Source organism: Dipodomys merriami, unplaced genomic scaffold (genome assembly GCF_024711535.1).
Source record: "Dipodomys merriami isolate MVZ:Mamm:240054 unplaced genomic scaffold, mDipMer1.0.p SCAF_30, whole genome shotgun sequence".
NCBI lineage: Eukaryota > Metazoa > Chordata > Mammalia > Rodentia > Heteromyidae > Dipodomys > Dipodomys merriami.
Genome location: NW_027204493.1, coordinates 762,255 through 790,145, shown reverse-complemented (window position 1 = coordinate 790,145; position 27,891 = coordinate 762,255). Strand labels below are relative to the sequence as shown.

Sequence of the window (27,891 nt, the reverse complement as noted above, 5' to 3'; positions counted from 1 at the left end):
AAAGCCGGGAGTGGCGCTGTGGCTCAAGTGGTAGAGCACAAGCCTTGAGCTGAAGAGTTGAGGGACAGTGCCCAGGCCCAGAGTTCAGGCCCCACAACCGGACCAAAAAAAAAAAAAAAAAAAAAAAAAGAAGATGTAGTCTGATGTGATGATGTTGTTCCTAGTAGGTTTTATTTCCCCTTTCTGCTTTCAGAGGTACATTTGAGATTTTCTTTTTAAAAGAATCTGAAGATCGTCTCCTGAGCATTCTGTATACCTCATACAGGATATAAAGTATCCTTTTTTTTTTTTTGTAAGTCATTTTTCCTGAAATAAGAAAAACAAAAAGTGTCCCAAAGAAAGGCAAGAGGAGATGGGAGCAGACAGGGTGCTGACATTGATATTTCCTGCTTGGCTGCACAGATAACTTGGGAGTCCAATGTTGTCACCCGGTTCACTTTATCAGGCAATATAGACAGGTTGCAGCTTTATTGGGACTAGAACATCCGTTTAATCTTCTCACTATGACAGCCTTTGCAGAGCCTCACTTCTCATGACATTAAACCCCGTGGCTTCTGAGGCAGCATCGTGCATGGCGTGGATGCTCCCCCCAATAAAAACGAATTCCATTCTGTTTCCGACAGATGAATGATGGACCTCTGTGCAAATGCAGCGCCAAAGCGAGACGCACAGGAATTCGGCACAGCATTTATCCCGGAGAAGAGGTAACTGGTTTGGGGTATGAGCTAGCAGTAGACAGATGCTGGTGCTATTTTTTTTTCTTTTTTTCCAGTCATGCCATCAAAGCAGTCTATTTGTATTCACTAATCCAGTCTTTGTTTTTGATAATTGCAGAAGACAAATATTTGAGTTTTGAGGGTAGAGTGTGGAATATTAATGATCAAGGAAACTTTAAAGGTTTGTGAAAGGCACGTTATTTAAACCTGGCAAATTAATGATTTATTAAGTATCCTAAAGCTGTACACATTACAGTAACTATTTTCATCATAACTGGTTGTAAATTACCCTAGAGAAATGATCTTTTTAATGTGTTGTGAGGCTCGTGATCTCATCATTCTTGGGGTCCATACCCCCATGATTGCTTGTTGGCGCTTCCCCTTCAAGAGAGCATGTCAGGATTTCTGTCCTTGTTATTCTTCACTCCATCAAACTGTGACCAGCCCAGGAACACCCCTCCCCTCCTCTCCCCCACCTCCCCCAGCCCTGTGGCTTGCTGGGGACACTTTACGCTTAGCTGAATAACTAGAGCATCTGTAACTTTGATTGGTTTCTTTCATTTTATTCCCCCCCTCATTGTCTCTCAATTTGATATTTCTTATTTGTCCCACAAATATCACCTTAGGATTCAGGGCATTGTGTTTAAACAGGGAATATTTAAATCCATTCCGTGTAAAATTTGTTGGATGCATAATGGAAGTTGAAGCAAAGACTGACAATACCTGCTAATGGGACATATTTGCCTCATTTTTATCGCATCTGCCTTTCAAAACTGGCAAGGGCAGCAGGGCATTGTGGATGAAGGCACGTGGCTTAGTTGGGAGCTCTGAGACACTGGTTAGGAATCCACACTTGTGGCAGGAAGGGAACAGAGGCAGGGCCGAGCATATGGAAGAGTCCAGCTGGGATATAGGCCTGATCAAGCCTGGGCTTATTGGAATTACCTTATTATGTTGGACTGGAATGGCCTTCATATTCCTATTTCCCTCAGTCCCCGGAGCAACCTTCCCTGGGAAGGGCATGGCGTGACATTGAAAGACAGGAATGTGCAGCTGAGGCTGGCCCTGAAGGAGCCTCGCTGAGGAGTGGACAGCTGTAGGCTACAGGTTGACACTTTCCCCACAGCCGAGGAGAGAGGCGCAAGGCGGGCCAGTGCCAGCGCAACACCTGTGCGCAAACTCAGTCGAGGTTTATCCATCCATGTACAGATGATAGGAGTGTAGGTATTCATGTGTCTGATTGGTCTCTTGAAGGAATGGCGCCATTTTGGGGAGCACACGTGGCTCATTGTAGTTGGCCAGTTCGATGTTTGGCAGTGGTGGTTAACTGGTACGTGAGGTCTGTGCTGCTGAGCTCATGGGAAGCCCTCATTTCTAACCTGTGCTCCTATCCTATCCACTGTCGGGGTGGCTGAGGACAGTGGCTGCTTTGTCTTGGACGCCATACTGACAGAGATGCCATTTGTGTTGCCTGTCTATTTACAAGTCACAAACCCAGGACTTTCTCATTCCTGACCTTCCAGTCTTCTTCCTTCTGGTTCCCTGACCATGTGGCATGACCACATGCTCTGAGTTCTAACTTCAGACCCCATCTCTTTCCACATGAAACGCATGACCAGGTAACCTGCCAGAGACTGCCTAAGGGGAGCATTTTCTCTCAGAGTGGTCTTTCAGAGCCATCCCAGATTGAGCCGTAGTTTAATTCCTTTTCGGTGTATACCCCATACCTGTTTGCACACCAAGGTTTGCTTTTCTACCTTGATTGCTACTTCCTTAACCGTCAGCTGAGGGGTTGGTGGGACAGGGGTGCAGCCCTGGGGATGTGGGTCACCTTCCCAAGCAGCTTGTTCGTGCCTAGTTCCTATTATGGGCTTGACTCTGATGTGCCACCCCATCTCATGATGGATGGCTGCCTGTGCCACTCAGCTTAATTTCTTGGGATTGAAAACACTCTGGTCATGTGTTTACTTGATGTCCCTTGTAGTGTTCTTTCAGGCACAGATCTCACTCAGTGTAGATGGCAGGGTCTGGACTTGCTCCAGAACCTTAGGGAACATCACTTTGATTTTCATCTCAGCATCTTTTCTCCCATCATCATAGTGTCTGCTGAGTTGTTGGGTTGCAGCAGCAGGAATGCTTGCCCTTCAGCTGGGAACTACTGAGGTCTTTATTACTTGGACCTACCTGATGTTGGCAGCCTTTGTGCTACCCTGGAAATGGGCATATCCACTTTCCATGTGATTATTCAGATCCTGATTTCAATATTCCTTGAACTTTCTGGGTATCTGGGTTTCTTGGGTCAATAGCTGTAGGCCCCTTTGAGGAAGGCATCACTATCTTTGCTTATTGCAGTATTACAGCATGCTTCTTTCTAGGATCTGGTATCTCTTCAGCCAATGCTTTTTGGTCCAAAAAACTTGGCCCCTGGGCAAGGTATAGTATGACTTTACTAGAGTGACCTGCTTTCTTCTCTTGGCTGTCCATCTGGATTTCCTCTGTTAGTGTGAGCTGAATGATACCCTGTGGTGGCTCTTCTATTTTGTGTTCAAGGACACCATGTTCTGCTGATTGCTTCCATAGCTGGCTTTAGGCTCCCGTGGCTGCCACTTTGCCCTTACTGGTGACAATGATAATTATGTATCATGGCTTCTAGCAGTTGAGAAGCCTGGCTTCTGGTTTCAGGATTCTGTTATTGTTATTGCTATTGACAAGTTCTGCTCTCTGACCACTCTCTCATCCTATGGGCAGCCCTGGCCTGCAGAGGAGACCTCCACTGATTTTAGCATTGCAATGCCTCCCTCTAGTATGTCTTTTGGTGAGGCTTCTGGTGATTATGTGGTATATTTTCTAGCAATAGATGCTACCATATTGTAATACACTCATGTCTTTCCTCCACCATCTGCAATGACACTTCTGGAACTTCTCCATCACTCAGGTGAGTGATTGCCACCTAGTAGGGACTTCTCCTTTTCCCTTTTTAGGCTCAAGACATATTTTATTCTGCCACCTCTCATGCTTTCTTCATTTCTGCCCCCTTCTTTTTGCCTTGCATGTTTATTCCTTTCACTGTTTTTGGTGTTCATAGAAACCCAATGCTGTAATTTCTGTGATTAATTTCCTTACTTTACTAAGTATTCCATTTGTTAAATTTGTAAATGTAGCCAAAAGTAGCCCTTAATACTGTGTAACAAGTAAAAGAAAGATGGTCACAGAATTTTATTTTAGATGTAGAAATATTCTTAAGTCATGTTATCTGGGCCTCTGAAAAATTGTGTCGTAGCAAGCTATATCATTGGTAGCATAGACCATTGGTAGCTATTAGGCTCTTTTGGCCTTCCTGCAGCGGCAGCAATGCATGTCAGCAGCGTGGTACACACTAGCCCAGTCATGTCCAGAAGAGGGCTCACTTTGCTCAGGCAGTGTTCACAAACAGCAGAGAGTAGCTTCAAGTGCCTTTGTGAAAGGGATACCTGGTAATTGCTATACACTGAACATAGGTACAGAAAAGGGCAAAGATCTCCCAAACTTGGCAAAGCTCTGCTCAGATGCTCAGCTGTCCCTCCCCACTCTGACCTGTTCCTGCTCTAACGTCTTGCCAAAGCTATGCCAAAGTAAACTACCAGTGCCTAAGGCACATCTTTGGTACTGATTGAACTAAGGAGAAGGTGGTTAATTAGGGCTATCTGAGTCCTGCTCATGATAGTTGCAGGAAGCAAGTGAGTCATTTCAGTACTTTCAGGCGAAAAATCAGGAGAGTAAACACTGACTGGCTCTGACCCACACTTTGGGTGAAGCCCTGTGGAATGCTGTGGTTCTCTTGTGGAGTCAAAACCTGCCAAGGTTGTTTTTTTTGTTTTTTGTTTTTTTTTTTGGCAAGTATACCAAAAGAGCTCCCAAATTAGAAATCTGCTAACACTCTTGAATTCTTGCACTTCCTCCTGAACACTGATGTAGCCAATGTGACCTAGCCACCTGGACAGAACAGCACTATGTCTTTGCCAGTAGCAGGTCCTGTGTATGCCCTGGGGCCAGCCCTGGTTTCCCAGGCACTCCCGTGGATGAATAGTCCCCTGTTCGCCAAGCTCACAAATTTTGAGTTGCCCCAAACCTAGGCAAGTTATTGGTCTTATTGGACACTGGTCCTACTTCACCAGGGCTGGTGGAAAGGTTGCTGAGAGCTATTTTTATTCATTTAATGATACAAAGTGATTACGTCTTCCTTCCTGTTAACTTGTGAAGGAACACACGTGGACATGTCCATTGTCAGATGTGAGGCTGAAAATTCTGCTTGTCAAGTCATTTTGGTTTTGTCTCCTCAGGCCATCAAGCCCTGTCGCCCCATGACCAACAACGCTGGCAGACTCTTCCACTACCGCATCACCGTCTCCCCTCCTACCAACTTTTTAGTAAGTTGCTAATAAAAGCAATTTGTGTATAATTCAAAAAGTAGATTCAAATGTGAGTGGAGTTACTGAGTTACTGATTCAGTTTTCAAGACTTCTTTTGAAAAATACTTATTTTGGGGGCCGGGAATATAGTTCAGCGGTAGAGTGTCTAGCACATATCAGACCTTAGGTTTAATCCTCAGTAATTAAAAAACTTTTTTTTTTTTGGTTGGTTGTGGGGCTTGAACTCCGGGCTCGGGTACTGTCCCTGCGCTCTTCAGCTCAAGGTGAGCACTCTACCGCTTGAGCCTCAGCTCCACTTTCAGTTTTCTAGTGGTTTTTATTGGAGATAAGAGTCTCACGGACTTTCCTGCCTGGCTGGCTTTGAACCTCGATCCATAGATCTCAGCCTCCTGAGTAGCTAGGATTACAGGCGTGAGCTACCGGCGCCTGGCTTTAAAAAGTACTTTTATGTTGCTAAGTTTAGTTTTTATCATAATGAGGTTATTTTCAGCTCTCATACTACTGTATTTGTAGGCATCATTTGTATTGTTCCTAGCCAAATTCATAGTAGCCAGTTAACTATGGAGCTGTTTATTGGAGCAGTGGAGTAGGAAGAATAAGTAGAGTGTTTCCGCGTCTCTTTAAGAATCAACCTATTTATTATCTGTGACTCAAATAAGAACGTTTATTGTGTGTTTATGACAATAATAATTGTTCTTAGAAAATTTATACTTACCATTTCGTATAGTTGTAATATATTGTAGGCACGATTCTAAATGGTTCTATGTGTTAACTTACTCTCACAACCTACCTCGTGTAAGTGTATGTATTATCTCTGTTATACACAGGGGGCATTAGTTTGTGTTTGGTAGATGAAGTTAATTACTAGGTCATAGAGTGGTTATTTGAAGCCAGGATATATTCATATATGTTCTACTGTGCTCTATTGACTCTTACAGCAGGAAATTGACTAATTCTGGTTACATGTGTCATCAAGAGATTTTAAAACTATTCATAAATATATACTTTAACAACTTTTTTGAGCCACAGTTGTTTACTCAAAGTGTTTAATTCATGATTTTTGTCTATTTACAGACTTGTGCAACCATTGTTAGCCCTGGTACCCATTCAGTCAGTTTTTTTTTCTCACCCCCCCAAGGTTAAGTCGGGTAGAGAGGCACTTTCTGTATCTATAGAGTAGCCTATTTTACATATTATATAGGGAAAATGAAATATATAGTCTTTTGCATCTTGTTTCTTTCACTTAGCATAATTTTTCAAAGACCGGTTTATATTGTAACATCTATCAGTGTTTTATTAATTAATTTATTTTTGTGGTGTTGAGGATCAAACCCTCATATGTACTAGACAAATAATCTGAGCCAGTATTATACTCCAGCCTTCTCTTCCATTCTTTTTTATAGCCAAGTAATATTTCATATATTGTATATATAGTGTTAGATATACCTTATTTTCTTTATCCATTCCTTTGGACATGTGTGTTGTCTTCATTGTTTGCTATTATGAATAATGCTGAGGTGGATATTTGTGTACAAGTTGTGTGTATGAATAAATATTTGATGCTTTTGAGGTATATACCTATTACTAAAATTACTGGGTCTGTGTGTTTAATATTTGAGGACTTGCCAAAATCTTTTCCAAAGTGTCTATGCCATTATTAATCATTATTTCATCAGAATGTCTTTTCATTTAATTTAGACAATTTTTGTTGAGTTATGCAAATAGGAAATAACAGTGATTTGGGTAAAAACAATAATGTGTATTTGGATATATTTCAGTTCTTACTAAGTTTCTATGTATAAGTTTTTTTTAAAGGAATGATACTTAATACCTGTATAAAAAAAAAGCAACTTTTCTATTTCCAGTCTGATCATTTCCTCCATCTTATGAATTTAGGATTAAAAATGGTGGGCCGTTAGGAATAACCTAAGGGAGAGACATGGTCAGACTGGCATTTGAATGATCTAATTGCAGATTCAGTTTTCAGGTAATTGAGATCTTTGACACTGCCAGAGAATTGCTCTGTTGCAGTGTCTGGTAGGTTGTCTTCTCCCTGGTGAGTCTGGAGATGGAGGTGGAAAGGGTTAAATCTGGCACCTAACACCTACAAGAGCCTCCCCCGCAGTTTCTAGTTGACCTTATTGATGCTAAGTCTTATTTCATTTTGTGTTTGAGTCAACTGTGTTTTTACTTTGTTTGGTTAGAACCTTTATTAGTCTAGAAATACAGTTCAGTAAGAATTACTAGTAGTGTTATAGGATTGAATAAAACTGGTTCCTAGGAAATGAAGCTACATATATGTATATATACACACATGTATATATATGTCTATATACACACATACATATATCTGATATACTATACATATATTCTTTATGATACTTATAATAATCTTAATATCTGAATCACAGAATACCATCAAGCCAGAAAATTCCATCTAAAATTAAACTTCCATATAAAGATCTTGGTATTTAGGGAAACATTAAGAGCCTACAGTCACTTTCATTTCTGCTGCTGGTTATGTTATGGTCTGATGAATTTCTATACATGCAAATGATAGGAATTATTTAAGTCACGTTTTCTATTTCTGTTTTCTTTAGACCGACAGGCCAACTGTTATAGAATATGATGATCATGAATATATCTTTGAAGGATTTTCTATGTTTGCACATGCCCCCCTAACCAATGTAAGTATATATTCATGAGCTCCCTTTCTCTTTCATTGTACCTCCTTCATCTTCTCCTTTGTAACTTTCTTTCCAAAAGTCAAAATAGATTTCTCTTCTCTTGTCCCTCAGTCAGTCATATGTACCATGTCCTGTTGCCGGAGCTGTGGCAGTGTGTAGGTGGGGTGTGACATTTGTGCTAATGAGTCACAGGTTGGGTCCACATTAAGTGGTGTAAGTAAACATGTGTCAGAATAACATCTTGAGGGTGTGAAAGACTGAAAAAAGAGGATAAACTGTGGAGTGATGTTCTAAAACTATTTTGGGCTGGTTGTCCTTCAAAAAAAGGACACAAGAAAGAAAGAAAGTTGGAAAGTTTTAAGGAGAAGCCATTCTGTAGTCTCTGAGCAAAGGAAAGAGAAATAGTGTTTGGTCAGGATATTTGGAGCCTAAGTTAGCTTCTTGAACTTGTTTGCTTTTGAGTCCTAGGAGTAGTGACTCTGTCTTCAAGAGACATTGTCTGGAATAAAGTTTTATGTCTATGATTCAAAACCCTTCCATCTCAAAGTGGGCAATCTTTGGGACCTTTTCTGCTTGTGATCTCTCATCTGGTTGGACAGTGAATTGACTGATATCGGTGCTGGAAAGGAGGAATAGAAATGGGCTTTGGACTCTGATGTAGAGCTTATGAATTACGATTATGGTATGTTGGTTACCTGAAATAGTACCTACAATGAGACAATAGTTTTAGTGTTGTTTACTTCAACTACAAATTATTGTTTTTCGTCAAAGATTAAACTCATACATTGGCCTTTTCTTGGCTCTTCCTGTCATTCTTTTTTATTTTAATGGTTACTATAAAGGTGATGTGCTAGGGGCATTTCACAAATTGGGTAATATCATCCTTTAATTCTCCCCCCAGTTTTTCCCTCCTTCTCTGACTACAAGATAATCCTGTCATTCTTTTTTTTTTTTTTTTATTACTTTATTGAGCAGATTTGATTCCAGGTGATACTAATTTAAAACACAATGTTTTCCTATGAGATTTTCTTTTTATTCTATAGTACATTTTATGCGAGAGAATTTTCTTTCAAAGATGATTATATTGTAAATGATAAGCCATATTACATGTACCTGCAGGGTAGATGTCTGTTCACTAACGTTTTTATGAAAAGCACCAGGAGAGTTGGCATTTCAGTGATTTCTTTACTTTGTGTGTTGTGTTTATGACTCAAACTCTTTGTTATACTAAATCTTAGTCTTAGAGTTGTATAGGATTTGCAAGTCATCTAGTTTCTAATGCCTTTTCCCTCACCAGAGGGCTTGCCAATACAAATAATTTAATTAGCATTAAAATCCTTAAAGTTATCCATCATTTTTATCTGTTAATTCTGTAGAAGCAACATAGATCTCATTTTGGCGTTTAGTGTCACCTTAATCACAGAAGAAAAGCAGTGTAGCTTCATAGCTACAGGGTTTCAATATTAGTGAATTCTACTTACTAGCTGTGTGATTTGACAGCTCAGTCTTTATAAGCCTTGGTTTTCTCTTCAGTAAGATGTAGGTATTAGTTGTAGCAATCTCCTTGGTTTATGTGTGAGATAAATGATATGACACACATGTGTTTTTCATTGTATTTGGCACATAATAAATATTGGCACTTCTTGTTTTGGGAAAGATGTTAGACAGAGTCAGATTTGAATCTTTTAATTTTCTTTTGACTTTGGACAGCTGATTCTCTGAATTCATTATTGACAGCTGTGCTTGGGTTTTTATTTTATTTTATGTATTTATTTTGTCAGTTATGGGGATGTGAACTCAGGACTTGGGTTTTGTCCCTAAGCTTTTTTGCTCAAGGTTGGCGAAAAAGTTTTCTGGTGGTAAATTGGAGATAGGAGTGTCACAGACTTTCCTGCTTGGGCTGGCTTTGAACTGTAATTCTCAGATCTCAGCCTCCTGAGTAACTAGGATTACAGGCATGAACCACCGATGCCCAGAGTGCTTGGGATTTTAGTTAGAGTCAAACAGACTTTTTTTTTTTTTTTTTGTCAATTGTGAGTCTTGAACTCTGGGCATGGTCACTGTTTCTCAGCTCTTCAGCTAAAGGGTAGTACTCTACTACTTGAGTCACAGTGCCACTTCCAGTTTTCTGGTGGTTAATTGGAGATAAGACATTCCTGCTCAGGCTGGCTTTGAACTGTGCTCCTTAGATCTCAGCCTCCTGAGTAGCTAGGATTACAGGCGTGAGCCACTGTGTCTAGCTAAGCAGACTTTTTCAAAGGATAGTTTTAGTTACATAGCAAAAGAAAGTGGAAATCATAACTTTTTAAAAAAGACTTCCAGCACAAGGTTTGGTACTGGGAGGGAGTTAATGTTAAATTAATCACCATTGTTATAGTAGTTATAAAAGATAAGATTGAAAAGTTTCTGGCTTCTGAATATATTTTATATAAATATTGCTCTTATAAAGTTGAGAATTTTGCACTGTAATGAGGAGCCCAATTATTTATGCTAGAGATTTTGATAAAATAAATTGAGTTTTAAGCAGTGCATAGAAATTAGAACCATCAAAGACCTCTTGAATTTGAAATAGCCTTCCAAGAAAAATAATTTTTAAATCATTTTACTGATGTGATTGATTTTCTTGTAGAGCAAGTAACTCAGCCAGCAGGCCAGGCAGATAAGAGTGTAATGATAGAATCCTGACTAGATGCAGTTCTGACAAGTTCTCTTAAGGTCTTAAAGTGAAATCGAAGCTAGACCTAAAGAAACATAGGCTGCATGCTTTCCCTCATGTGTAATAACTAGACTATGTCTATAAATCTACAAGGTAGTCCAATGGATAATAAAAGACAATAATTACGCTTGGGCATGATTAATTAAACAGCACTCTAAGCATTTGCACAGTGAGAACAAAGGAGGATAGTTTTAGGAGAGGATCAGAATGGCCCAATAGCTATGTGCGTTTTTTGACTATATAAAATGATGCTTATTAAAATGAACTCTAAGCAATGGAAACAAGAGGTTTTTTTCTTGTACTGTTTGCAGGTATTTTCTTTCTTTCTTTATTTCCATTTGGTTTATTTCCTTTTGTCACTGATTTTGATTTCTGGACCTTTTGTCTTATATATAGGTTTATCTGATTTGGGGAGGAGAAGGGGAATCACAGAAAAGGTGGGACAAAGGGTGAAACCTGTCAGCAGTGATACTTACTAGACACTATGTTGTAAATGTAAATGAACTTTATAACTTGGGGAGGTTGGGAGGGGAAAAAGTGGGAGAAAATGAGGGAGAGGTTAACACTGTTCAAAAAAAAATGTATTCATTATCTGACTTATGTAACTGTAACCCCTCTGCACATCACCTTTACAATAAAATTTAAACTTAAAAAAAAAAAAGAAAGCCTTGTAGGCCAGGTGCCAGTGGCCTCACACCTATAATCTTAGCTTCTCAGGAGGCTGAGATCTGAGGATCACAGTTTGAAGCCAGTGTGGGCAGAAAAGTCCTGGCGAGACTCATATCTTCAATTAACCTTTCAAAAGCTGCAAGGGGAGTTGTGGCTCACAGTGGTAAAGTGCTAGCCTTGAGCAAAATTGCTCAGGGATAGTACGCAGGCCGTGACGGACAAAAAGAAAAAAAAAAGAGAGCCTTGTAGGCTAATCATTCAGTATCTTGGGACCATTTGATCCTTCTATGATATAGTATATTTGTTGTTACTTGTAATACCTGAATTATTAATGTCTTGGCCAATGTAACTAAAGTTATAAGAATAGCTGGGCACTGGCGGCTCACGCTTGTAATCCTTGCTACTCAGGAGGCTGAAATAAGGATAATGGATACAATCTAGCCCAGGTAGGAAAATCTGTGAAACTCTTATCTCTAATTAACCCCACCACACTCCTCCCTCCACTCTGCCCCCACCCCCACAGAAAAAGAAGCCAAAGGTGGAGTTCTGGCTCAAGTGGCAGAGCACCAGTTTGAGTGAAAAAGCTAAGGGACAAAACAACAAAACAACAATAGCAACAAAGAGATGAAGTAGGTTAGTAGATGCACAAGTTCTCATCCTAGTCTTAGAAAACACACATCCACACAAATCACACAATGATTTTCCTCCCCACAGTTTTTCCCCAACCTCACTGACTACTAGATGTGGTAATTCATTGTCTGCAAATATAGTTAGAATAGTAGAGGTTTAGAGTTTTAGTTGTTGTTGGTTCTTTTTTTTTTTTTTTAAACAACCTCTAGGGTAAGATAGGAGTTGGTACATAATACTTATTTTTAAGTATACTAACATAATTAATTAATATTCTTTCACAGTACTTGGGATATCAAGTAATTGCTAGGCAAGTGCTCTACTTACTTGAGCCACATCTTTAATTTTTGGTTGGTTTTCAAATAGGGTTTCAAGCTATTGCCTAGCTTAGCCTTGGACTGATTTCTTTCTATCTTCACCTTCTGCGTAGCTGGTATTACTGGTGTGTGTCAGCATGCCTAGACTCAATACAGTTTAAGAAGTTTATAGTAACTAGGCATTCACACATAGTGAGAACAAAGGAGTATACGGAGAGGACAGAAGAGTATAATGTCTGTGCATCTGATCATCCCAAATCATATTTATCAAAATGAACTCCAGGAAATAAAAACAAGAGGCTTTTTTTTTTTTTTGGCTATTTTTTTCCCCCATTTTGTTCTGTATAGGTTCATTTATATGTCTTTGGGAGAGCAAGGCCCAGAAATGGAGTGATAAAGGGTGAACAAATGAATCAATGGACACTAAATTGAAAATGAACTGTACAACTTGTGGGTGGGGATGGAAGGGAAAAACTGGGAGAGAGTGAGGAAGGGGGTGACATTGTCCAAAAAGAAATGTGCTGTTTTCACCTGACTTATGTAACTCTAACCCCACTGTATGTTTGCAATAACAATAAAAAAAATTAAAAAAGGAGTGGCAGTAAGCATGCATGTTATTTGATAGCACTGGTTAGAAGCTGTCTTGGTGGTCTTTGAAGTAACAGTGTTTTGGTTGAGCAACGTGTATCCTAAGATGACAAGCTGCCTTTTGAGTGTTAGGGAGAGATCAGAATTGAGATAGATAAAGAAAGGCAGCTTTTTTTTTACAGTTTTGTATGTCCCAAAAGGGCTCTGGTGGTATGGATGGAAGCCCAAAAGCCAATCAAATGTATAAGGAGAAGAGTTCAAAGAAAAAGTTCCAGTAAGTGAGTTGTGTGGAAACGAGGTGGGTCTGTCCTTGCGTAAATCAGGGGGTGGAATGCTTTCTCCTGTGACGGGAGGAGCTAACGTACTTGTGCACTTTTCTCTGCCTCCCTCATGTACAGTGCCAAGAGTTTGTTCTCTTCTTTCCTACCTTCTCTTGCTGTGTGACAGTCCCACCCATAGTCTTTTCTCCCATGCATCTAGTAATCGTGGAGGTGTGGCTCTGCTGTGGTGGGCCCTTGTGCCTGCCGCAGGTCGTCTGTTTGGAATGCCCTCTGTGATGCTCCCTTAGATGCTTCATCGTTCGTAGAACTCTGTGTTGTGAAGCTTTGTGAAGCACCTCTCTGCCCCTTGAGTGTGAGGCACTCAGAGGACACCTTTGTGATTTTTCTCCCTTTGCACTAGTACCATTGTGGTTATTTAAGCTGGGTTATTTAAGCTAAAAACCCTGAAATTGTCCTCTGTTCTTTTTCTCTCTCTCACTCCCACGTCAGAATGGTCAGATCAGTAAGTAACATCTCGTAACTGTGTCTTAAGAATTTCCCCCTTCTTTGCAATCTTTCATTTGACTCCTGGAGTGGTGCATTTAGACTCAAGTCTTGATCTCCAGGCTATGTTTAGTCTGCTTCATGGTGACCCAGCCAGAATATAAACTGCGATGGTCTGTAACTTGAATGTACTTGAAAGTTTTAGAATGATTTCTCGTGTTATAGTGATAAACTCTCACCATCACACGGTTTATGAGGTCAGCAAAATAGAATTCATCCATCTCTCTAGACTCTCCTTCTTGCTTGGGTTCCTTTTCTGTTTTGCTAGAAGTGAAATACCTGTGCTGCTTCAGCTGTTTGTATGGATCGCCAGGGAAATCCCTTCCCACCTTTGAAGACTCAGCTAAAATCTCATTGCTGGTTCTTTTACATTTTGCATTTTTTATCTTTCTTGTTTAATTTTAATTACACTTACAAGTTACATTCTATCATATTCTAGCTTTATGTGACTTTACATGACTTCATCTTCTACATCTTTACCTCCCCCCCCCCTTTTTTTTTTGCCATAGGTTTATACTACATTGCTTAAGCTGGTCTGGAACTTTCTATGTAGATTTGTTTGGCCTTGAACTTGTGATCCTCCTTCCTGAGCCTCCTGAGTACTGGGATCATAGCTACTGCACCAGCATATCAGGCTCTGAATCTTTCCCTATCAAGGCAGGGTTTCTGACTTGTTTTAGAGTCATTATGAATTTTACATAATTGTTAGCAAATAACTGTTATTTTAAAATCACATTATATCATGTACAAAATTGTAACTCTGATTTTATTTCTTATTTTATTTTTACAGATTTTAAAAGTATTAGTGGCTTTGCATGTTGCTCTGGTTGGTTTGGATTTTGGATTTAAGGTTGAGAATGAATTTCTTATTCAAGTTAATTGTAACAGAAGTGAGATAGCAACTGTTATCTTAACAAAGTTTCCAGTAGATGGCATTATAAGACTATTTCTATCGCTTATGCAGTGAGAATTAACATTTATTTCTGACGGTTGTGGTTTGTAAAAATTGTTACAATGCTTTATGGACAGATTATGCAGCCAGAACATCCCACATAACACTTCTCTGGGACCTCTAGACATAATTATTACTATGATAACTAACCAGCTAAGCCACTGTAGTAACCTCTTTCCTCTCTTTCTCATTCTTTCATTACTCAGGATTCCATTGGAAGCCAGTTTGCGCAGGAAAGTTATGAGACTCTTATCACCAATTAACCACCAAAAAGCCAAAAGTAGAGTTGTAGCTCAAGTGGTAGCATGCTGACCTTTAGTGAAAAAGTAAGGGATGGTGCCCATGTCCTCAGTTCAAGCCCTGGTAGTGCACATGTACACAGACACACACACACACACACCTGGTAGTGCACATGTACACACACACACACACACACACACACACACACACACGCACACACACACACTGGGTTCTAGCACAAGAATGTCTAGCTTACCGGCTGACTATTACCTTAGGCAAGGTACCTAATGACTCTCTGCCTGTTTTTTTCTACCATACAACAGACATAATTGTACAGTGGAAAATTATGGAAATAATAACAATGAAACCTGTTCTTAGGGATGCTGTGATGGGTATAGGAGTAAATATTGTGAAGCATTACAACCATGCCTGGCCCCATATACACTAGATATTATTATTTTTATTATAATTTATTATTATTATACTTTTGAGCACAGTTGCTTTTGCCCCAGAGCCAGATAGGCGGTGTGATTATGTGCCCTTCACTGACCTATGCATCTGTTACAGATAAGCTATGTTATCCATCATCTGCCTGAAGAGCCAACATTCTGTAAAAGCTAAAAAAGCTTTGGGGGGGGGGAATGTTTATGATTCCGGTTTTATTAAATTTTTAGAGGCAGTATGTCTGCTTGTAATGGGTTTTTGTTATGTTTGTGTTGCAGCTGCTAATACCTTTAATTAAGTATCAACATTAGGCAGGTTTCCTGTAGTGGCCTGGCCAGCTGGGTTCTTCGCATTAAAATCCAGCAGCTGTGGTCAAGCTTTCATGTGCGATGTTGTTAGATGCTTAGATAAAGGTGAAACCTTCTCATTTCGGTTCAAGGCTTTCTGGGTCAGGTAGCAAACAAGTGTACTATAAGCCTGCAGGGAGATACTAAGGAACTGAGCTTTCCTTCTTCTTATTGCAGATTCCTCTGTGTAAAGTAATTAGATTCAACATAGACTACACCATTCATTTCATTGAAGAGATGATGCCTGAGGTAAGGGGAAAAAAATGTTGAATAGCTTGATGTAGTTTGCTCTTTTGTTTATTCCACACTTTAAAAAAAAAATTGAACTTGGTTAACTCTGGCTTTTTGCCCCAGGAGACCTCTAAAATACCCTGTTCACTGTTTGAAAATGTCACCGAGATAGAACTCTAGTATCAAGGTTAAAATTTGGGTCATTTTTAAGCTCATTGACCTGTTTTTGAACCTGTTTCTGCTCGCCTTGCATCTGCTGATAGTAACTTTACATCTGTTTCTAGTTTGTTTTGCTTAGGGGACAGATTTTGGTTCCTGGCCTTTATCAGAGAGGAAATTGGGATGGTGAAACTGAATTTGATAGCTGTTGGAGTAATCTGATTCATTATCTCCAGTGACAAGATCAATGCTTGGGTCATTTTTCTTCTCATATATTTACATATTTTTCCTAATTGTTTTTCATTGCGGATGCTAAGTAGCAGATTTATCTAAATATATGCAAGAGATTGAAAATTCCCAAGCAAGATTAATGTGAATATCAGAATGATTCATTGCCTGATCTTGAATTTAGTGGTGTCAACAAATCACACCAGGAAATAACAACTAAGCAGACAGGCTTGTGTGCCTAACGTTATGTTAGAGTTGGGGTCAATTTCTAGAGCCCATTGGCTCTTCTTGCAAGTTGTTTAGCTGGAAAGGTCTGTGAGGGGCAAAGCGCACCAAGGAGAAATTGATGGGTATGCCATGTATGCTAAGTTGGTTTGTCTTTCATTTTGGGTAAGTCCTTATGCATTCTACCTGACATTCAATAGAATTCGAGGCTGGGCCATCCTTTTATTCCCTGGTTAAAAGGGTTTTTTGGCTTCTGTTTGACTTTTAAGGTCATCAGCCTTCATTTACTATTATAAAAGTTTATGACTTTTGACATGATCTCATGCAGAGTGATTTATGAACCCAGAGCAAAACAAGTAGGAGTAAGAATTATGAGACAACAGTCAGTTGCAAATATATCATCTGTTTAGCTTGTTTACAGAAGAAATTTTGGAACAAAATTTGTAGTTTCTCTTAACTCTTTATTTGCCTTGGTGTAAAGTTTGAACTTTATGGTTTAAAGGACTTTTGCTTTTGGGTTACTTGGTTAACAAGATTGATTCTGCATTGAGGAGTTGGGCTAAGCTGATAGGCCTGCAGGTGTATGTGTAATTTGAATTAGCAAAAATCCTCAAGAGACTCTTACTAATAGGTCTTATAATTGGGTTAGAAAGCATGATGTAAGTGAGACTTGACTTTTTAAATTTAACATCACTGAAAAGGGCTGAAGTGACATTTTTCTAGAAATAGTGTTATTATTGTCTACTTCATTTCTGTATAAAACACGTGGGTGTTATAGGACAGTGGGCAAACTTTAGGAAATTCTATGTTTTTAGCATAGTTTCAATGGATACTTTTTCAGATATCTGACTAGAGCAAGTTAGAGTATACCTGCAGATCTATAGTAATTTAATTTTGGTTTGTTTTTCAGAATTTTTGTGTGAAAGGGCTTGAACTCTTTTCACTGTTCCTATTCAGAGATATTTTGGAATTATATGACTGGAATCTGAAAGGTAAATAATAGGCTTTAAAGAAAAGCATGGTGCTTTTAGCCGAATGATATGCTATCTGTGAAGTTCTTATAATGTGGGCAGGGCATAGTTGTAATTTTTCTTACTTTGAAATATCCAGGATTAAGTGTTATTCATTAGCATACTTGCTATCATTGACATCAATAAACTTTCATGGATTTTACTTCATAGAATTTGACAATGCCTATTATTAGCCAAGAAGACAGTCAAGTTGTTAGGAGTAACTACTTTGATTTCTGTGCATTAGGGAAAGTCTCATTTCATATTTTAACCTATTCAACTTTACTGTCATAAAATTCCTAAAATATCAGTTTACTACAACAGAACTTCAATTAGGAGCACACATACATTTCCACACACATGTATATAGATAGTGGTCTAGATAGAATCAAAGGCCTGATGACCATTTTTGGAAGTGCCTCTTTTGGAAATGTACATACTACAGCAAATGTTTACTTATGTATATTTGATGCAGTGTATTTGTAAAAGACATTTCAACCAAGTTTAAAATGAATGCATTGAATGTATGGGTTTTCAAACCAAGTCTATTGATGAGTGTTTTTTAAAAACAATAGTATTGCTCAGGTTTATTTTTTTGTCTTGGTCCTGGGGTTTGAACTCAGGGCTTGAGTGCTGTCCCTGAGGTTCTTTTGCTCAAGACTGGCACTCTGTCACTTGAATCACAGCTCCATATCTGACTTGTTTTGGTGCCCTGCATCTTGTATATACATTTTTCTAATTTGGGAAGGGGAAGGGAAATAACAAAATGCTGAAACAAGGATACAGGTTGACCCATTGTAACAATGAGATGTACCAGACACTATATTGAAAACGAACTTTACAACTTGGGGGAGGGGAGGAAGGAGTTGGGGAGGTTGGGAAGGAAGGGATGGTGGGGGAAAAACAAAGGAGGGGTTAACAATGCTCCATAGGAAATGTACTCATTACCTTGCTCTTGTAACTGTAACCCCTCTGTACAGTATCTTTACAATAAAATATATTAAAAAACAAAAGAGCCTTACATATTTCCCTGCCTGGGGCCTGGTATTGGCTTCAGATCTCAGCCTCCTGATTAGTTAGGATTATTGGCATGAGCCACTGGCTCACAGCTTGCTCAGGGTTTTAGAGTGTGTTGATTAAAATATGAAGGAAATAAGCATATTACATCATGTTGCAGTCCAGTTATAACAAAAATCTGGATGCTTTTAAATTTTCAGATGTAACTTTTAAAAGTGGAGGTGTGGCTCAAGTGGTAGAATGCCAAACTTGAACAAACAAGCCAAGTGAGAGTACAAGGCTCTGAGTTCAAGCACCATTACTGGTGCATGCCTACACACACACACACACACACACACACACACACACACACACACACACACACACACACACACACATACACACACACACACACACACACACGCACACGCACACACACACGCACACGCACACGCACACGCACACACGCACGCACACCTACTGTAAAACCAACTTTACTGTGTACATTTGCTCCTTGGGGCTTTCATTCTCTGTGGCTTCCTCATTGCAGGTCCCTGGCTGCTTGTGGCAGGTACCGATTAATGATTGAGCTATTAGGCATCACTGTGGGGACAGTGGTGTTTTGTTTTTTTTTTAATGTCCTTACTTCTGGTGGTGTTTCTCATGGTTACCATAAATCTTAGGAATTAAATTCTAGTATTTTGTTTCCTAAGGCTGTCTGATTTCTTTTTTTTCCCCCCTTCCTTTTTTCCTTGTTTGCTTTAGGTCCTTTGTTTGAAGACAGCCCTCCATGCTGCCCAAGATTTCATTTCATGCCACGGTTTGTAAGATTTCTTCCAGGTAAATTTTTTTCTTGTCAGTGACCTGGTGAGCGTGCATCTGAACATAAGCCTGCCATTTCTCCTTTTAATCTTTTGAGTAGTTTTCCCACCTTGGACGCTGTTAATTATCTACTTCTCAGGTTACACATAGGAATATAAAAACTTTACATGCTGACTTATATCTGCATAATTCATCATAGCTCTGAATTGGAGGAGCTGTGGAAGCATGGCTATATTTCAAAATACAAATTTGAAAAACTTGACAAAATTTCTTACATGGGTTCAACACAGAAGAGTGCCTGGGGCTTAAAAAGTCACGTGTGGCTAATTAGAAATCTATTAGTATAAAGGTTTACATAAATATGACTATGCTAAAAATTATTTCACTAATAGTTATATTAAAGTGGTAGGATTTGGGGGTGATTTATTTCTAATCTGACATATGTGTTTTTGAAGTGAAAACAGATGTGAAATAATTTGTTCTCCCTTAAGTTAAAATATGTAAGCGAATGTATATGTAACTTAGCTTTTAAAAATAATATCTTAATCATGTTACAGTTTTTATATGTCTGTAGAGTTAGTATTTTTTAGAAAGGACGGATTTTGTAATGAAATCCTTTAGATGTCTTTTTGTTTGCAAAGTCTTTTTCTTTGAAGCTTCTCCCTGCACCCCACTGCATGCCGTTTTCCCTGCTTTCTTTGTGATTTCATAGTCCGTTACCTGCTTTATCAAGTGCTCTGAAACCTGGCTCACAGTTTCCTCTTCCAGAAAAGCTGTTTGTAGCTCAGAAAACTTCATTCACTGCTCTACCCTGAGCTGTATAGGTTTTTATTTAATTTTTTCTTTTTCTACCGTAATAACTGTCACAACCCAGCCACCTAATCCTCAGGTAAAACCTTGGACTGTGGCGGCACACTCGTTGATTTGTCCCTAGAATCTGACTGCATTATGTCACTCTCTGGTGACACCTTGTTGTATTCCCGGACTTTCACGCTCTTATTCTCTTGTTTTTGTGTGAGCTGCTCCTTCTCCTGTACCTTTCCAGTGTGTCCTATGCCCTCACTTTGATCTTTCCATTCTGTCTGCCTTAGTCCCTTTTCTAACACCACAGTCCATGAGAATATCACCATTCCAACTACTTGCCTTTTCTTCTCCCGTCTGTGGACCACTGGGTGATGCTGGAGAGAGATAAAAATAGATCCAGTCTACAGTCTTGGTGGGAGAGTCACCTGTGTAGTTCTTTATCTCATCATTTGGGGAAGTTCAGTCTGGATTTTTGATTTGTTCCTTGAGCTTCAGAATGTTTGTGATGGTCTGGTAGACGCTGTCTTCCTCTTGTACTTTGGTCCATTCACAGTCAAGTTTACTTCAGTGCTAGACCCTTTCGACCCTTTTCCAGCCTGCTGCTTCTGCTTCCTCCTCCTTGTCCTCTTTCTTCTTCCTTCCTTTTTTTTGGAGGGGGGGGTCTGGTCGTGGGGCCTGAACTCTGGGCCTGGGCACTGTCCCTCAGCTCTTCAGCTCAAGGCTAGCGCTCTACCACTTGAGCCACAGCACCACTTCCAGCTTTTTTTTCTGCTTATGAGGAATCGAACCCAGGGCCTCAGACATGCAAGGCAAGCGCTCTACCACTGAGCCACCTTCCCAGCCCTTTCTTCTTCCTTTTATTCCTCCTTTCTCATTTCCTCCTCTTCTTTCTTCCTTTTCCTGCACCTCCTCCTTCTGTGCATGTGTGTGCACACGCTTGTCTGTGTGTGGCATATGTGTATGTCAGTTCTGGGATTTGAGCTCAGGGCCTCAAGCTCTTACTAGGCTTTATCACTCAAGACTGGCATGGATTAATTGGAGGTAAGACTCTTGCAGACTTTTCTGAATAGGCTGCCTTTGATCCTCAGATCTCAGAGTCCTGTGTAGTTGGGATTACAGGTGTGTGAGCTCTTGCCCAGTATGGGCTGGACTCTCTATTCTTCTCTTCTGGGCTCCTTACTTTTCTTGCTCTTCCATAGTGCTTTTCTTTTCTGTATTCAGTCTAGCATAGGTTTCCTTCAAGAATTTGAGGGAAAATGATATTCTTCCTCACTTTAGTTATAATGGCTTGTTTTTATTTTAAGGATAGTGTTACACATACTTTTAGTATTATCATTAGTGTTTATTTTGTTTAAAAAATGCATCCAGAAGCGCCCTTCCTTTTTTATGTCTGGTTTCTTTTCACTGAGATGCCCTTTTATCTTTTCAAGTGAATGCATCTTTGATTTCATAATGGAGCTTTAGCAATAAGCTTAAAAGAAAATGGAGTTATAGTAAGTTTGCTGGAAAGCCTTTCCTTTCTTTATCTTTGCCTTTAGGCATTTTATGACCAAACAAATCTCTAAGAAAAAGTGTGCAGTTTTAAAAATCATCTTGCAAAAAAACCTGTATTACGTATTTACTTTGAGATCTTTCAGTGACGAATAGTTATTCACAACTATGTAGGGATAATGATTAGGCTGCTATAAAGTTCAAGATCTTATTTATTTATTTATTTACTTATTTATGTCAATTGTGGGGTTTTAACTCAGGGCCTGAGCATTGTCCCTGAGCCTCTATGCTAGTGCTAGGCTAGGTGCTCTTTCACTTGACCCACAGCACCACTTCCAGTCTTTTCACAATATGACTTCATTAAAAAATGTTTGCAAAGGTTGAACCAAAAAATACAATTTGATCTCTTTCTCTCTCTCTAACTTTTCAGCACATGTGATTGTTTTCCTACATAGTTGTTATCGTAGTATACAACTTGTATCCTATCTTTAATAATTCATTGACCAGATGGATATTTTTGAGGATAATGGTTTATGGTGCCAAATTCCTTGTGACAGGTCCACACTTGTTTGTGCTGCTATGAAAAATTTTATTCTCTTTAACATTTTAGGCCTAATCTATATCCTCCTTTCCTCTTTTCATTCCTTCATTCTTTTCTTCCTTTTTGAAAATTTTAATATTGAGCTCCACGAGGAGCTCATTGTCAATTTCTTATATTACCAGAGCTAATGTCCTTCTTGACACGTAGCAGGGACTTCACAGATGCTTGCTACTGACTTACAATGCATTTATTGTGTTCCTTATGTAAATACACAGATTTTTGTTACCAAGGAATGTGCTTTTCAAGCAGGCTATGGGAATGTTTCTCATTTCTTTAAAGTAAATCTTAATTGTTTTTATTGGATTATATCAGTTATACAAGGGAAGGGAATTTTATTGTTACATTTCAATTCATATTAAGGCTATAACCTAATCAATTTCATCCATTCTGTGACATGTCCTGTGCCCTAGCATTAAAGTAAATCTTGGATTGAACTACAACAGAAATACTGCAAAGGACACATATCATAAATATAGCACAGTGAGCATGACAGTATATTCCACCTTGACTCACAACCCCGATGCCTAATGGAAACTACTATTGAAGACATCTGTTGTGGTGGTTAGCTATAGTTGGCTCATTTTCACTGCTATGTAGTTTTACATGGTGTGCCTAAATTAAACTTATTTGTGGTTAATGAACATTCATGTATTTTCAGGTTTCTTTTTTGTGTGTGTATGTGCTGGTCTTGGGGCTTGACTCAGGGCCTAGGCACTGTTCCTGGCTCTTTTGCTCAAGACTAGCACTTTACCACTTAAGCAATGATTCTACTCCCAGCTTTTTGTTAGTTAATTGGAGATAAGAATCTCATGGATTTTCCTGCCCAGGCTGGGTTTGAACTATGATCCTCATATCTTAGCCTTCTAATTAGCTAGGATTACAGGCAGGAAGCACTGGTGTCCAGCTCAGATTTCATATACATGAAAGATATTAATGAGATATATTTATATGTAAATGTTAAGTATATATTTAAATAGCACATAAATGTTAAGTTTGTAGTCCTTTGAATTTTCCAAAGTGATTGTACAATTTGCATTTCTACCACTAGCATGAGAGTTCAAATTCTATCATGTTCTTTTCCATTCTGTCTAACACTTGGCATCTCCCTCCCTCCTTCTCTTTCTTCTTCTTTCTCTTCCTCTCCCTACCATTACCTCTATTTTTATCTTTCATTTTCTCAATTTCCTTTTTTCATGCTGGAATCAAACACAGGACCTCATGAATACTGAACACACACATTGCAACTGAGTTATATCAGCCCTCAGTTTATCTACTCTGATGAGTGTTCAGAAATATCTCATTAAAGTTTTTTTAATTATGTTTTTTATTGTAAAAATACTGTACAGAGGGCTTACAGTTACATGAGTACATTTCCTATCAAGCATTGTTACCTCCTCCTTTGTTTTACCCCTACCATCCCTTCCCTCCCACCTCCACAACTATACTCCCGCCCCCACCCCACACACCTAAATTGTAAAGTTCATTTTTCAATATAGTGTCTTATATATCTCATTGTTACAATGAGTCAACCTGTATCCCTATTTAAGCATTTTGTTTTTTCCCTTCCCCTCCCCAAATTAAAGAAGTGTATATACAAAATCAAGGGCACCGAAATAAAATACAGTGAAAACAGGAGTTATACCATGGGGGAGGAACATACAAAGAAACAAAAAAATCACATTGTACATTATGAATACGTTAGAAACAATAGCAAGAAAGAAAAAAACCACTTGTGTCTCTATTTTGGGGTTAATTTTGCTTAACATCATCGTATCTGGTCATATTTATATAGCTTTTGTCCTTTTCTGCTTGTCCCAGATATACACTAGTTATTGCAAATAAGGGAAACCATGAAACCTATGTTTCTTTGGGCCTGGTTTACTCCACTTAATTTAATTTTTTCCAAGTCTTTTCATTTCCTAACAAATGGGGAAATGTCATTCTTTCTGATGGAGGCATTGAATTCCTATATATATATATATATATATATATATATATATATATATATATATATATAATACTGCTTTCTATGTGAGAGCTTGTTTAGCCTTCAGCTTCTCCTCCACCATTTCCTCCAGACTCCTCATTAAAGTTTTATTTTGCCTTTCTCTAATGACTAATGGGATGATGTGTTATTTTATATATTTCTTATATTTCTTGTCTACTGGCTATTCAAATTTTTTGCTCACTTTTTCTGATGTCTATCTTTTCTACATTGATTTGTAGATTTATAAAAAATACATACTATATATGATGGTTGCTTTGGTCAGAAATTTATATTACCAATATTTTTTTTTCTGTAGATTGCCTTCTGATTACCTAATGGTAGTTTGTGATGAATAGAATGTCTTTATTTTCTTTTTAGAAATTATTAATTCTAGTGTGGTCCAACTTATATACCTTTTCTTTTATGGCTGTAGCTATTTGTATCTTGTTTATGAAAATGTTGCCTATCCTAAGGTGATCATGATTTTCTTCCATATTTTCATTACTTTTAGATCTATAATGTATTTTATATTTTTTTTGAGACTGGATAGGACATAGATCAAAACATTATTTTCAATATAGAATACAATTGACCCAGCACCATGTATTGAAAAGACTTTCCCTTGTAGAATTTGATTGTTTCTGTCCTTTAAACTTAATCAAGTTGACTCTTTGAGTCCGAGAGTCCCACAAACAATGTAAGACTATTAAGTAAGAAGGTAGACAATCCTTACTGCACATGTGAAAATGAATAAGTGCTGGAAGTTTGAACCTAGATAAGGAGAATTATCCATTTTTCAAGTGATATAACACTTGCTTTCCCTCCCTTTTTTACTCAAATACTTTAGACATTCTCTGTGTAAAGACTTTACCCCATAGCACTACATATTATAGATGGACATTACTTTTTTTTAAAAATAGTTTTTCTAGTGATAAATATTTTGAAGGTTTTTGAAGTATTCTATAGGCACTTCAGGAATATGCATTTGTTTTGTTTCTCTTATGTTTTTTTTGTAAGGCGGAGTTCTAGAAGTGAGATAATTTAAGATAGTATGAACATCTTAAATTTGGAAAAGTGGTTGAATTCTGTCTAGAAAGGATATACCTATTTTTAGGTCAGATGTGTTTTTATGACAAGCACTTAAAATCACCTGTATACTTTATTTATTTATTTATTTATTTTTGATATTCTGAGGCTTGAACTCACGGCCTCGCACTGTTCCTAAGGTTTTTTGTTTTTTTTTTTTGCTCAAGGCTGGCACTCTACCATTTGAGCCACAGCACCACTTCTGACTTCTGCTCCGGCTGGCTTTGAATTGCCAGCCTTAGATCTCAGCCTTTTGAGTACCTAAGATTACAGACATGAGAAACTGGCGTCCAGCCACTTACATATTTTTATATGGTATGTCTAAGTGAAAGTAACCGATGTATGATAACTGAAAATATAGGTATTTTTATGCATGTATAAATGAAATATTTAGGCAAATAAAATTTATATTTAATATGAATATAAATATATATTTAAGTAGCATATGTATCCTCACTAAGACCTGGACCTGGATATTGCTCATCTTTTACAGTTTTGTCCATTGCTAAGCAGAAAGTAATATTTTTTGCGGAATTCTTAAACTTCTGAGAAAATGAGTAGCTTTTTAGACATGTCAAGTATTTCTTATGTGAATATTCATTCTCATTTGCTTTTTAGTTATCAATTTGTTATAATATCTACTTGAATGTTTTAAGTTTTGTCAATCATCATAATTTCTTCCTGATTCTCAGTTTATTCCTTTTAAAGGCAACTGTCTGTTGTTTTCTGCAAACTTATGAAATTAAACTTGGTCTTTTAAACTAAGTAGTATTCAATACCGATCAGGGTGCCAGAAGTCAAATCTTAGAGCAACTTGTTTATTTAGATTTTAAGAATGTTCTCAAATTTTTGTTTCTTTCCTATCTCATTCTTCCCTCTGGGTGTAAAATTGCTGGTAGGAGCTGGACTCAGTTTTAGGTTTAATTGTGACGGTCACAGGTGGTGCAGAAGGTGATTTAAGACGGTCAGAAGGCACAGGTTTCCATCTGCCAGATCATCACAGGTGTCATCACTGGAGGCAGACACTGGAAATCCTTTGCAAATTGACTGTGTAGCAAATTGATTTTTGGAAATTGCCCCATCTGGAGCAGTGGTTCTCAGACATGGCCGGCAGGGTGCCAAGAAGGTGAGGGAGTATCTCACCATTTCTAGGAGGCAAATTTAGTTTGACTCAGACTAGTACGGCATTGTATTTGGAAAATGTAGAAAGACACCTGTTGTTAATACAAATTATTGAAAATGAGAGTGTATCATGTTATTTTGATAGGAATGTACAGACCTAGCAATGCAGTTTATCTCAGTGTAGAAGAATAGAGGATATTTTTACATTTCTTGAAATTGAGTGTTAAACAATGGATAAATGCTCATTGAAGCAGCCATATATTTAGCACAGATTCTCTTAACAAATTGCCCCCTCTTCCAGATAACCATATAAATAATCAAGCAATATAAAGCTGAGTGAATTGGGTCTCTAAAAACCAGTTTATAAAGTCTGTCAGTTCATTAATGACTGTCCAGATTCATTCCCCGAAACACAAACTCCAGTTCTTCCCGAATAATGAGCCATTGTCACAGTTCCAGTCCTGGAGCTGGCAGAATTCCTGCTAACCTTAGCTTACCCGCTCTAATTTCTCCTTTATATCATGTCCTATTTATCCCAGCCAACAAGATAAAAATTACTTTCTAGCCCTCAGTGACAAAGTCCCATAAATCCCCAACATAAACACGTAGCAGGGCAGACAAGCCCCAAAAGCCAATTCATTAGCATTAGTAAATCCATGGTCGTCTGAGTGCAAGTGGCCATGTTATTTATCTGCTTCAGAAAGTCATTCCACAATTATTTATGAGTTTCTTTTCCTTTTTATTTTTTTCCTTTTCTCTTTTAGCCAGGCCTGGGTGTGCCATGACCCACAGCTCTGGCATGATTTTAATTTTGTTTTCCTCTTATATTTTCATGGTGATTGGACCTCAATATCAAACACAGAACTGAGTATCAGTTCCTTTTTCTTTTCTCTTTTTTCTTTTTTTTGTCGGTCATGGGGCTTCAGCTCTGGGCCTGAGCACTTTCCCTGTGCTCTTCAGCTCAAGGCGAGCGCTCTACTGTTTGAGCCACAGCACCACTTCCGGTTTTCTACTGGTTTATTGGAGATAAGAGTCACGGAGTTTCCTGCCCGGGCTGGCTTTGAACCGTGATCCTCAGATCTCAGCCTCCCGAGTAGCTAGGATTAATCTTTCATTTCAGGTTGTCTGTCCTGAGTTACTTTGCATTCTCAGTGGCAAATGACTGTCTTTTTGTAGTGTAGCTTCTATATAGGATATTCAGAAGATTTTAGCATGGATTTAGTTTCTCCTGTAGCATTACCAACTGTAAATCTGGTGAGCATATCTTGTCTGTTTCACTATGTCTAGTTTTTATGCTGCAGTAAAACTCACTCTTCCCTAATGAGTAGTTTTGCACCCAAACTGGAAAATAGGTAGAGGTAGCTCCTATCCATTTCTTCTTTTCTTTTTCCTTGAGCTGGTACTGGGGCTTGAACTGAGGGCTTGGCTACTGTATGTTAACGTTTTCTTTCAAGGCTGATGCTCTGCCATTTAACCACAACTCTACTTCCTGCTTTTTGGTGGTTAATTGGTGATAAGAACTCACAGGTTTCCTTCCTTCCCTGGGCTGGTTTTCAAACCCAAATCCTCAGGTTTCATCCTCCAATAGCTAGG

General features: G+C 38.5%; 1 protein-coding gene across 2 annotated transcripts in view; it reads left to right on the top strand.

The window, feature by feature from the left end:
- The window catches only part of Drosha (drosha ribonuclease III), a 129,922-nt gene that overhangs the window by 28,393 nt on the left and 73,638 nt on the right, over nucleotides 1-27,891 (top strand). For both annotated transcript variants that reach the window (XM_070040962.1, XM_070040961.1), the window contains exons 10-15: nucleotides 624-704; nucleotides 5,036-5,122; nucleotides 7,726-7,812; nucleotides 15,714-15,785; nucleotides 17,290-17,371; nucleotides 19,151-19,225. In XM_070040962.1, coding sequence (XP_069897063.1) covers nucleotides 624-704; nucleotides 5,036-5,122; nucleotides 7,726-7,812; nucleotides 15,714-15,785; nucleotides 17,290-17,371; nucleotides 19,151-19,225 — 484 coding nt within the window. The remainder of the gene's footprint in view (nucleotides 1-623; nucleotides 705-5,035; nucleotides 5,123-7,725; nucleotides 7,813-15,713; nucleotides 15,786-17,289; nucleotides 17,372-19,150; nucleotides 19,226-27,891) is intronic.